The sequence below is a fragment of the Callospermophilus lateralis genome, chromosome 2, assembly GCF_048772815.1.
Source record: "Callospermophilus lateralis isolate mCalLat2 chromosome 2, mCalLat2.hap1, whole genome shotgun sequence".
NCBI classification, from domain to species: domain Eukaryota; kingdom Metazoa; phylum Chordata; class Mammalia; order Rodentia; family Sciuridae; genus Callospermophilus; species Callospermophilus lateralis.
Genome location: NC_135306.1, coordinates 113807294 through 113819293, shown reverse-complemented (window position 1 = coordinate 113819293; position 12000 = coordinate 113807294). Strand labels below are relative to the sequence as shown.

At 47.6% G+C, this 12000-nt stretch overlaps 1 protein-coding gene across 4 annotated transcripts in view; it reads left to right on the top strand.

The window, feature by feature from the left end:
• Positions 1-12000, top strand: part of Zbtb16 (zinc finger and BTB domain containing 16) — a 178790-nt gene that overhangs the window by 107059 nt on the left and 59731 nt on the right. For all 4 annotated transcript variants that reach the window (XM_076846389.2, XM_076846390.2, XM_076846391.2 and 1 more), the window contains exon 4: positions 9114-9200. In XM_076846389.2, coding sequence (XP_076702504.1) covers positions 9114-9200 — 87 coding nt within the window. The remainder of the gene's footprint in view (positions 1-9113; positions 9201-12000) is intronic.

Here is a 12000-nt window from a genome sequence, read left to right as displayed (position 1 = left end):
CAAGTGGGGACCAGGGAGGAGGATGATTGCCGGTTTTCAGGATTTGAGCAGGTGTCCCAAAAAATCATGGCTCAACTCCCCACTTTCATTCATTTCTCTATTTTTTTTTTTAACCTAGAGTCTTATAAATGCTGAGATTGCCGAGCTGGTCGTCTCCCTTAAACAAAACAAAGCTGTGATCACCAGAAACCTAGGTGTCCCTGGCACTCAAGGGTCAACTTTGGTGTAGCCTCATTGGCTCAGTCTGACTCTGGCTAATGATTATCCCAGCAGCTGGACTCTCTGTTCCGTTTTGCTCGCCTGATAAAGTATTCCCTGGAGAAGGCTCAACCAGGCTGAACTGGGGCACCCAGCCTTGGCTTGATCCAGCCAGTACCTTGCCATCACCAAGGGTTATAGCCTTTGAGCTCCCTTTTCTGGACGCATTGAGCTTCCTTGCCATGAGCTCTGGCTTCTTCTCATACAGCACCCATTCATCTTTTCTCCCTTAGCAACGTCCCGGTTTAAAACTGGTCATTTACAGATGAAGAGATAAAGAGGCTCATCCAAGGTCACACAGCTCAGGCTGTGACAGTTGAACCCTGAATCCATTTCTCTTTGTGGTATTTTGGTATATCTTAGGTGCTCAGGGCCAGCAGGATTGTCCTTGAGCAGTGACTCACACTGGCTCATCTCAGAGTGGCCTCCTTTTCCCTCCTAAGCAGTGGGTTATGCGTATGAGAGACTCAGAAGTGGTGTCTTACCCACTCAGGTCATTTGCTCCTTGCAGGTGGGCCTTCCCCTAGGAGCTCTGGGGATAAAAATATTATGGGCTAGAGTTTTCTGGAGGCTTTGGCCAGAGGCTGACCTCCTGGAGCTCATCATCTTGAGGAAGTGAACTTCATTTGTAATCACCATAGTGACTGAGCACCTACTGTGTGCCAGGTAGTTCATGTTGGTTCTTGCGGAAACCATCATATAAGGATTAATAACCCCCTTTTAAAGAGGCATGTGAAGCTACAGAGTTGATGCTGAGACCATATTGCCAATAAGAAAAACCACCCCAAAGCCGTGTCTGACCACTAGCCAGAGTGGGTATCCAGGCTCCTTTTTTTTTTTTTTTTTTGTCTTGGTGCTTTGACTGGGGTGGTAAGACTATCTCAAGTGTTGTACATTCATATAATATTCATGTGTGTCTCATATATTGACATTGGGTAATAAAATAATGGCAATAAGGACAATGTTGATGTCCATGACAATGAGCATATACTGAGCAGTTACTGCATGCCAAGTAACTGCTAAGAGGCGGGCGGGGAGAGGGAGAGAGGGTTTAAATTAATCATCAACCAATTGTGTGAGATGCAAACACCCTGAACCCAACTTTACAGGTGAAGGAATAGGTCCAGAAAAGAAGATCACTTGCCCAGAGTGTTAGCTAGAAATGGTGGAATCAGAACTTGAACCCAGCTTTGTCTGATCCCAGAGAGTACGTTGTTAAGGACTTGACTTGTGCAGCTTTACACTGGGTGTGTGTGTGTGTGTGTTTGCACTGGCTGCGGGCTGCATTTCAAACCTATTGGATTACTTACAGATGCTAGGAGCCATAAACAAGGAGCTTTCCAAACCTCTCTGGTGGAGAATTAGCATTGGAGGGACAAGGGACAAGGTAGACCCTGTGAGACCTGAGAGGGGGACTTACAGGACCCCTATGAAGCCAAGAGCACCAGGGACCACGGTAGTACTGCTGCTCCTATAATATGACATTTATTGAGTAGGAGGAGAAATGTTCTCTCAGACATAGACGCTCAGCCTTCTCCTTGACCCAGCCCAAGTCTCCTCTTCTGCAGAGTGGATGTTGAGTCACATGGGAGGGATCAGGCATTTAACAGGTCAGTGATAGGAAGCTGACTTCCAGACATCTGGAAAGGAGCCACCCTCCACCCCAGCTGATCCCCTATCTCTGCAGCTCAGCCTGCCAGGCTTTCTGGGTGGCTTTCTCCACCCTGTCTTTGATTTGGGGCCCTGTCTTAGTGGTTCATTCACCTCCAGTCCTGCAGAAAGGCCAGTGGCTCCATGGTAATGTCCATGAAAGCTCCCCTTGGACACTCCCTGGGCTGGCCCACAGGACTGCTGGTTTCCCATTCAGCTGGCATCTGCCCACCTGTATCCCCTTTCCCTCTTTCCTGAATAGGTGTCCCTTACAGAACCTCTGGTTCTGTCATGGTTTTTCTTTTTATTGATAAGGGAGAAACAGAGTGAGAGGGAGAGCCGGAGAGGGGGAGAGACAGAGAGAGAGAGACAGAGAGAGAGAGAGAGAGAGAGAGAGAGAGAGAGAGAACACAAGCATGCCTGCAGCTCCTCTCTGGGAGTACACATCTCCTTGAGGGAAGGAACACACAGTGCTGGCCTTTGGAATTGGCAGCCCGTGTGCTGTTCTCCGTCTGATAAGAGGTACTGTAAATAAAACTGTACACCGTGGCCTGTTGTAAAATGCCCCGCGTCTGTACTCATTGTTCTGACAGCTCATGCTTTTTTTGGGTCTGCTGTTTTGGTACACTCTGTACTTCCTTATGTAAGCAGGCATGCATATCTCATCAGAACATTCAAGATGTTTATTTTAAAATCTCAAGGAATTAAAAAAAAAAAGGACACACCACTCAACATTCGATGCTGGCAAACACTAGGTGTTTTTTCAGTGGTTCTTTTTTTAAAAAAAAATTATTATTAGCTGGGGGCGGGGGAGGTTAGAAGAGGGAGGGATTTTTGAATTTTTTTCCTTCTTACATTGGCTCCTGCCTTGCATCCTTCAGAGGTACACTGCCCCACATCTGATTGTATTCAGCGCTGTCTACATGTTTGGGACCCCCAGCCCATTCCTGCTTAGGAATACAGGAAGGGGGGGGGAAGGCTCTCTGCTTTGCCAAGGGAGAGGGCCAAGGAAGGGGCACAGCTGTGGGGAGCTGGTGGTAGCTTTTATGGGCTTTCATCTCTGTTGTCACTGGCATCCTGGCATTTAGATAAAGCTTTATGCTTTTGCAAATGCCTTCCTGGCCCATCCCTCTGATTCCTGGGAGTCAGGGAGTTGCTGAGCCCCCACAAACCTGGAGGCCTCAGACCAGCTCCAGCCTTAGTGGGACTGTGGAGTCTCATCTTGTCTCTGTTTATTGCTTCTGTGTATCTACCCACCTTTATCTGCTTTGAGCCCTTGAACCCTCCTGTGTCCGCTAGTCCCACCTTTTGAAGGTGTCAGCAAATCAAAGAAAGTAGAGGTCTGGTAAATTTGGAATGGTCGGGCATTCCTGTTCCCCTCAAGAGTGGTGTTACAGCATCCCTGAGCCCACATCTGCAGGGTCCCTGGGGTCTGGCAGGGTCAAGGCTGTCTGTCTGTCTCTTTAACAACTGGGTTCACTAACTCCCAGAACTTAAGGAGAGGCTGGGGAAGGGGACCTCTCCCTGCAGATCACTACCAGTCAACAGAGGATCCAGCCTGGCCTCCCCAGGTCTGCCAAAGGACAGGAGGCTCACTGAGTGTCCTAGAACAAGGACTTGTCTGTTTCCTGCTATGGGAGACGTTGGGTGGCTGGGTTGAGGTCTTGCTCCAAGGGAAATAGACACCCCCACTTTCTAACCTTTCCTCTTTTTCTCCCTTGAACTTCCTGAGCTCTAGCCAGTGACCATGTCCTTGAGTTTTCAAAGGGGCAGCAGAGAAGCCAGAGTATGCAGAATAAGGACTCTGCCACCCCCTAGGGGACAGCGTGGCAGTGCCCTGAATGGCCACTGCCCTCTTCTCAGGCCAGTTCTGCACCCAGGAACCTGCCTGAGGGTTTCTTCAACAATAATTCAGTGCACTCCTGTGCATGCCAGGCAGGGCACAGGGCCCTGGGGGGTCAGCGGAGCCCAGGACATATGCGAGCTGCTTGCACACAGCTTACAGTCTTCGGGAAGACAGGAAAGAACCTGGAAGCACAGGGCTGGTGAGTGGGATTCTAGGGGCTTGTCTGGCAGAATTTCTGAGCTGGGTTAGTGAAATAGCTGCTGATGCTGATGTATTGGTCCTAGGACAGATTTTTTTGCTCCCCCTGACAGAACAATCATTCACCTTTAAATCAGAGGGACAAGGGATGGTTCGGGTGTGTGCACATGGTGGCATACGTCTTTACAAATGTTAGACTCCCTTTGTACAAGATAAATGGCCTCCGAATAACTGTGCATTGAATTTCAGTAAAACCAATCATACTCTAATTGTGCAATGGGAGTTCTTCTTTAAAGGAATAATGACCGGTGATGATGGTAGCTACTTTCTTTAGGTTCTGTGTATCTTGCCACTGGACCTAGGCTGAGTGCTTAACCCACCTGGTCACAGTCCTTAGAGGGACCTGCTTTTGTTATTCCCATTTTACAGATGAGGTGACATGTGCACCGAGGTTAGGCAAATTGTTCGAGGTCACAGTTGGTGGCTGGCTGTGTTGGCATTTGGACTCTTTGCTCTCTTGACCTGCATCCTGAGCTCTCAGCCACACTCCACCACCTCCTGAGTTATAAATAGTCTCAGTGATCTCTTGCATCGCAGCATATTCTGTGGCTGAGAATGAGTTCTGTGTTTATCACCGCCCATTATCTCCCACCAACCAGCCTCACAGCAGCCTCAGTGCAGGTTGGATCATCCCCATTCTACAGATTGGGAGGCAGGTTCACTGAGGCACCATGGCTTGTGTGATGTCCGCAGCAGTGAGTGGCCGACTCAGGCCCGACACCCCTGTCTGCTGACTCTAGGTCAAGCAGTTCTCTTCCTGGTTCACGGGTCTGTGGTTGATAGGAAGGATAGCGTGGGACCAGTTCTCTCTGTCTTCTTGCTGTTTCACGTCTCTCCCTGCAGTCCATCTCTTTCTTGCTGGGTCTCCACTCTCCCTCACCAAGTCCACGCCATCCGTCCAGCCGCCCTGCTGTTCCCTGCCCTTCATGGATATCCCACGGCCTCCTCTGGTTCTCCATTCAGATGCGGTCACCACGACAGCTTCCCTGGCCTCCCTGCACAAAATGACAGCCCTGGCACTCCATCCCTTTCTGCTTAATTTATTTCTCTTTTTATCATTTCTCACCACCTGGCCTATTTTACATAGACCTGCTTAAAAAAAAAAAAATCTGCCTTTCCCTCTTGAACATAAGCTCCATGAGGGCAAAGATTCCATCTCTTTTGTTTCTTTACACTAAGCCACCTCCTGGCATGTACTTCGTGGGCATCCTCTGTGTGTAGGAAGGATGTGGTGATCCTGTCCCTCGGGTTCCCCCTGCTCTGGGTTGAACCCCAGGAAATTTCGTGGGGGTGAATGCTGCTGCTAGGTCCATATGCACCCGCAGCGTTCAACTGGCATGACCACCCCCCCTCCCCCACACCCCTCCATTGATGCTTTATAAATGTATTAGGGGCGGAATGATGTCACCGTAATGCATTTTGGGAATAGCCATGTGGTTTATACACACTTGAGTTGCTTTGAATGCAAACCTGACATCATACTGAAGGCAGCAGCGAACAACATATGCACAGTAAACAGGCAGAGACTGTCTTATTGATTAACAGATGAGGCCTCTATTATCGATCAAAGCTTGGCGAGGAAATTTATCACTTTTAATTTCAGGGCTGCCAAATATTTCTGCCTCTGAGCCAGCCATTACAGAGACAATTTAAAGGCACAAGCCTCCCCTGGAGAGTGGATTTCGGGATTTTGTCTGGCATACTCAGCCCGCTTCTTTGCTCTTTGGCTTACCCTGGAGAGTTGGGGGGTCAGAGTGTCTCTGGGCAGGGGTAGCAAGAGTTTTGGGGCTTCATAAATGAGGCTGGCAGTGGGAGCTGATGTCTGTGGTGTCTATGTAATGGAGAGCCTGAGCCAGGGTCCCCGAGGACAGGGACTTTCACACACTGCGCTCTGTTCCATGACTTCAGCACATGGGGTGGGGTGGGGTGGGGTGGGGTGGGGAGGACATTGAAGTCAACCAGATGCGGTCAGCCAGCAGCCTTCACTAGATCCGCGTGCTCATCTGTCTTTATCTTCATCTGAACTTGTCTGGTGGCACACATCCGCCCTTCATTTCCTACCTGCTCCCCCAACACCGGCTCCCCCCTCCCTTTGTCTCTACTTCTCAGCCATTAAAGTGAGACGCTACTACAACCCACACGGATGGCCGTTTCTAAGAACGGCTGCACACCACATCCCTTGAAGCCTGCGCACGGTCAGACTCCTCACTCGATCACAGGGCTCCAGCACAGACGGCCAACGACGGCCAAGCCCAGGAGGCGCCCTCCCCGCCAGTCTTGTGGAGGGAGCCGTGAGAACAGATAGAACCAAAGAAAGAAATGCAATTAAAATCAGATCCCTTACAGATCCACAGAAAAATCATTGACGGCTAATGATTTAGGACTAGGGGGAGTTGCTCACTCTGAGCGCGCTGTGGCTTCATCCAGCCCAGATTCCCCATCCTGGCCTGCGCTGCTCTTTGAGGCACTTTTCTATATTTCCTGCGTAAATGGATGAAAGCGGTGCTGGCTGCTGCCTCTGTGAACACACAGACACGGCTTTGCTGGCCTCGCCGGAAGGTATTTTCTTGGCTGCTTTTTCAAAGCTCTCTAAGCCATGTACCAGGTGCTTGGCCTAAGGATATCCTGCAGCTCGAAGGGACACCCAGAGGTCATTGTGGAATTCTCCCTGCCTCCAGGTGAAACTCAACCCCAGCCACTTAAGACAAATGATGATATTTATTTTTAACTCTCCACGAAAAGCAATTTCATTTCTCCCCTGGGGTGCTTTATCATTCATTTATTTAGTCAGTCACTCCTATTTATTGAGCACCTACTAGAGTCTCATCAGCTCATCATTTGGAATATAGACAAGGTCGGCGTCTTCATCCTCATACTTGCTACTGGTTTTACTGGGTGTTTAATTTAAGCCTTTGTATTTTGAGTTTAAATTTCTGAAGTATATGCTAATACACTAAGGAAAAAGTTGTTAAACTTTTAGGAAACATTATACAAAGCCCTGGTGGATAAAATGGAAAATGGACAGACTTATTTTCCTTTTTTTTTTTTTTTCAAGTTGAGGGAAGGGAGCCCAGACTTCACCTTCTTATCCTTAAAGCATCTTTGCATATGGAATTCTATCTAAGGAGGCTAAAGATACAGGGATTAAGAGCGAAGGCTCTGAAGTCAGGCTGCCTGGATTTGAATTCACTTCTTCTATTACCCACTGTGTGACAGTGGGCAAAGTACTTACCCTCTCTGAGCTTGTTTACTCATATGCTAAGTGGGGGTTATAATAATAGGTACTTTAGTTCTTGTTAGCATTACATGAAATGATGTACACTAAGCACTCAGCGTATGTATTACGCTATGTATTAAAGCCTTGGGAAATTGGAAGGGGTGAGAAAATAGCACTAGGGGCTCTAGCTTTGTGTAAAAAGTAGTTCTAGCTCCAACGAAACTCTTATGCCTAAATAAACCCACAGGCACACTTCAAGAAGTGCTCAGACATGTTAAAAGGAACAAAGTGGACAGGACAGAACGAAGAGCGGCTGCAATGCCTGGTGCATGCATACTCTGGCTTTAAAATGGAATGGGGCTGAAACAGAGGAATGAGATTGGGAATTGCTCAAGCTCAGAGACTCAGGGAGAGTCGAGCAGCGTCAGAGAGGATCATGGGGACAAGCTACCTGCAGAGGTAGATGGCTCACTGGCTCAAGTTAGGGAAGCCAAGTAGAGGAATTTATAATCAGTACAAATTGTGAGCCACTGGGAAGTGTGCAGAATCAAGTGGCCTTCAAGGAACCTGCCTCTGTTGGGTGAGTCAGAGGGTGGCTGGCAGTGTGGAGGCCAATCTTGACCCCTACAGTGTTCCAGACATGACACAGCAGGGTCCTGTGCAGACTGTGATTATCCACAAGCATGGGAGAGAGATGTCTTCAGGACCTTTTGCAGGAAAAGTACCAACCCTCAGCTCATGGGCAAGAAAACGTATTAGAGCCTCCAAGGCTATTAGCCGGTGGTAGAGGTACCGTTTCATCCTGACATGGTGACCTTGTCACTTTGAGCTTTGTAAATAACAAAGTTCTAAGGAAATGTATTAAATTGGGTTGCACTGAGTTGCTGTTGTTTATTCCACAAATATGTACAGTCGCAGGTCACCACTGTGCCAGGCAGGTGCAGCCATGCACAAGATGACATGGTCTCTCCATCAGGGGGCTCACAGTGTGGCAGGAGAAAGAGATGGATCCATGGACATTTAGAACAGAGCATGGCAAGGGCCACAACCTGGAACGCAGAAAGTGCTAGAGGAGCAGAAAGAAGGGTCATCTTACCCAGACACGAGGGCACGGGTGTCAGAGCTGAGACCTAAAGGATGAGTAGGAGCTGCAGCTGTACCACAGAGCACAGGGGACAGGGGGAAGGATGACTGTGGCAGAGGACGCCTGAAGAATGCACAGCACTGAGGAAGGAAGAAGGCAGCCCCTCCAGGGAGCCAGCATGAAGCAGAGGGAGCAAGAGCGAGGAGGGGGATGGAGCCAGAAAGACCAGCACCAAGAAGGACCTTGCGAGTCCTGGGGAGAATTTAGACTGTCCTCCAAGCACTGGTGAGCCCTTCCAAGGGTGTTCAGCAGTCAGATGCAGGTCGTGGTTGGACGTAGACAGTGAGTTCATTTGGGGTATACGGAGTCCTAGGTCCCGGTGGACACCCAAGTGTGGGTGCATCAACAGTGCCTGCCTTCCCATGCATCACAGGGCCGCAGGGCACATTTCCCCTCCCAGGTGTCATTTGTCGCTGTTACATCCCTCAGAACTGGCCATTCAAAGTGCTCCTTCTCCATGGGCATCTCGCCTGGACTCCATCTCCATTTATCTTAGTTATGCTGCTTTTGTTTCTTCTTCTCTCTCAGAGAGCCCTAGGTGAGGGCATCTAGAATTTATGGGGGGTGCACCTATTAGAGGTGGATCTGGCCTGGTTGGGGGGGCCATGGATTATCCCTGGCTCAGGGTCTTCACAGGTATCCTGTCCCCTCCCCTAATGTCCACCTGCACAGTTTTGACCCAGGACTTTCCCGCCTCATGGATTGTCCTTCTAGTGGTAACTGCCTCTTCTTTCTTTCAGCGGGTGCCAAAGCCTTCGTCTGTGATCAGTGCGGAGCACAGTTCTCGAAGGAGGATGCCCTGGAGACACACCGGCAGACCCACACTGGTGAGTTGCCTTTGGTTCCCAATCTCCAGGTCTACCAGCGTGCAGTGCGTGGCTGTGAAGTACCTTGGTGCCTCTTGTCCTTAGCACACATGCCATCTAGTCACCTGCAGGGGTGCTGTGAGTGAGGACAGACCTCTGCCACCTGCAGCTACTCTTGCCTGAGGGCTGGCTGGACAGGAGTTCACAGGTGTGGCTGTGTCCCATGACAACAGCTGCCACGGCTTAGGCCCGGATCTCTGGGGTCACAGGCCACTCATGCTGTCACCATCGAGGCCTCTTGGATGCTGTGACTGATCTGAGCCTCCCCTTCCCTGAGCAGTGGTAGGAAACCTCGTGCACCCCCTCGAGTGAAACACTGAAACCGTCCTATGGCTGCAGGTGTGTGGCTCTTGATCCCCACTTTGTGAGGGTTGAGCCATCATCTAAAAGACATCAGTCTACACACAAGGATGTATTTGAACAATATTAGCTAATATAGCTTTATTTGATTCCAAAGCATCAGTTTCACAGCATCAGTGTCATCTCATCCTTGTAATCAGTGTCATTGTCACCATCCTTGCAAGAGCTCACATTTATTGAGTACTCATATGTGCCAGGCCCTCTTCTCAGTGCTTTACTTGATCCCACCTGGCCAATTTTTCAGTAACCCTGTGAGGTAGGACACGATTCCCACATCAGAGAAGAGAAAACTAAGGCTCAGAGGAGAGAAAGGGACTTTCCAGAGTTCAGAATGGGGACAGCTGTGGTAGAGCCTTGGAGTTCAGACGACCTGGGTTTAATTGTGACTCTACGACCTCCTATTTGTGGAACCATGAATAAATTACTCAAACCCTGTTAATTTGGGTTTCGTCTTCTGTTAGAAAAGTGGAGTGGTAATAGTATCTGTCTCTGAGCAGAGGGATTCAATGAGATATATTAATTCGAAGTCCTTTGCAGGGTGTAAGGACTTAGCTCAGAGTGAGCATTCAGCGAACAGTAGTAGATGTATTTATTGAGTTCCTACAGTGAGCTTGGCACTGTATGGACATAGAAGACACTCAGCAGTTCTGCTCTTCATGCAGCTGGGATTCTAACTGAGAGACAGTATTGGGCTTTCAGGTCAAGTTATAATAAATGGTGTTAACAAAAACCAAAGAAGAAGAAGGAGGAGAAAATAAATATTTTGGAATAAAATGGTCATGAAGAAGGGATCTTTTAAAAAAAATATTCATTAATTTATTTGTCCTAATTTGTTATACATGACAGCAGAATGCATTTTAAATGGGCCAAGGAGCTGAACAGACACTTCTCAGAAGAAGATACGCAATTGATTAACAAATATATGAAAAAATGTTCAACATCTCTAGCAATTAGAGAAATGCAAATCAAAACTACTCTCTCAACTCCAGTCAGAATGGCAGTTATCAAGAATACAAGCAATAATAAGTGTTGGCGAGGATGTGGGGAAAAGGGCACACTTCTCACATTGCTGGTGGGACTGCAGATTGGTGCAAGAAGGGCTCTTTGAGGTAACATCTTAACAAAATCAGAAAGTGAGAGAGTGAGCCACTCAAAGGTTTCTGGGGAGAGATTCTAAACAGAGGGAATAAGCCCTTCCACAGCCCTGAGGCTGGGTCGTACCTGACAAACTCAAGGAACAACAGCACAAAGAGCAGTGTGGCAGACAGCAAGGAGCAAGGTGGCAGATGAGTGTAGAAATCAAGCAGGTCTCTCAACTCCAGTAAGGAATCTGGGTTTTCTTCTGCATGGGATTAGAGTCTTTTGGAGGGGGAGAACATATTTGTAAATCATATACCTGATAAGGTACTCACAACTAGAGAATATAAAGAACACTATGATGCTGAAATAAAAATATGAATTAAAGAATGGGCAAAGGATGTAAGTCGACAAGCCTCCAAAGACAGACAAATGGCCAGTGAGCACATGAAAAGATGCTGCACACCATTAGCCATCAGGCAGGTGCAGATCAAAACCACAGAGAGACACCACTTTACACCCACTAGGATGTGGCCATATAAAAGATATAGATAGTTGCAAGCATTATTGAGGATGTGGAAAGATCAGAACCCTCTACATTGTTAGTGAGAATGTAAAATGGTGCAGCCACTTTGGAGAACCCTCTGGAACCTCCTCAGAAAGTTAAATATAGAGGTATCATATGACCCAATAGTTCCACTCCTGCCTGTCGACCAAGAGAAATGAAAACACGCATCCTCACAAAAACATGTACACAAATGTTCAAGGCAGTATTATTCATGATGGTCAAAAAATATAAATAACCCTGTGCCTATCCACTGATGAAAGAACTAATAACATGTGATCTATATTCATGCAATAGAACATAATTTGGCTATGAAAAGAAATTAAGCACTGATACATGCTACATATGACATGGATGAACCTCAAAAATATGCTCTGTGAAAGAAACTAAACATAAACGGCTATATATTATATGGCTCCCATTTAATGATATGTCCAGAATAGGCAAATCCATTCAGACCCAAAATGAACTAGTAACCAGAGGCTGAGGGTGTTGGAAGGTATATGGGGAGATGACTCCTAGTGAACACAGGATTTCTTTTGGGGGTGATAAAAATGTTCTAAAATTGATTATGGTGGTGGTTGCACAACTCCAAATATATTAAAATTCATTGAACTGTGCATTTTAAAAGCATAACTTGTATTTATGATACATGTATCATAACTCAATAGAGATACATGAGTGTGTGTGTATGTATATGTACATATCAGCGAACTTTGTCACATGCTAGTAAAAGTAACTGGGTCACACAGGCTGCCA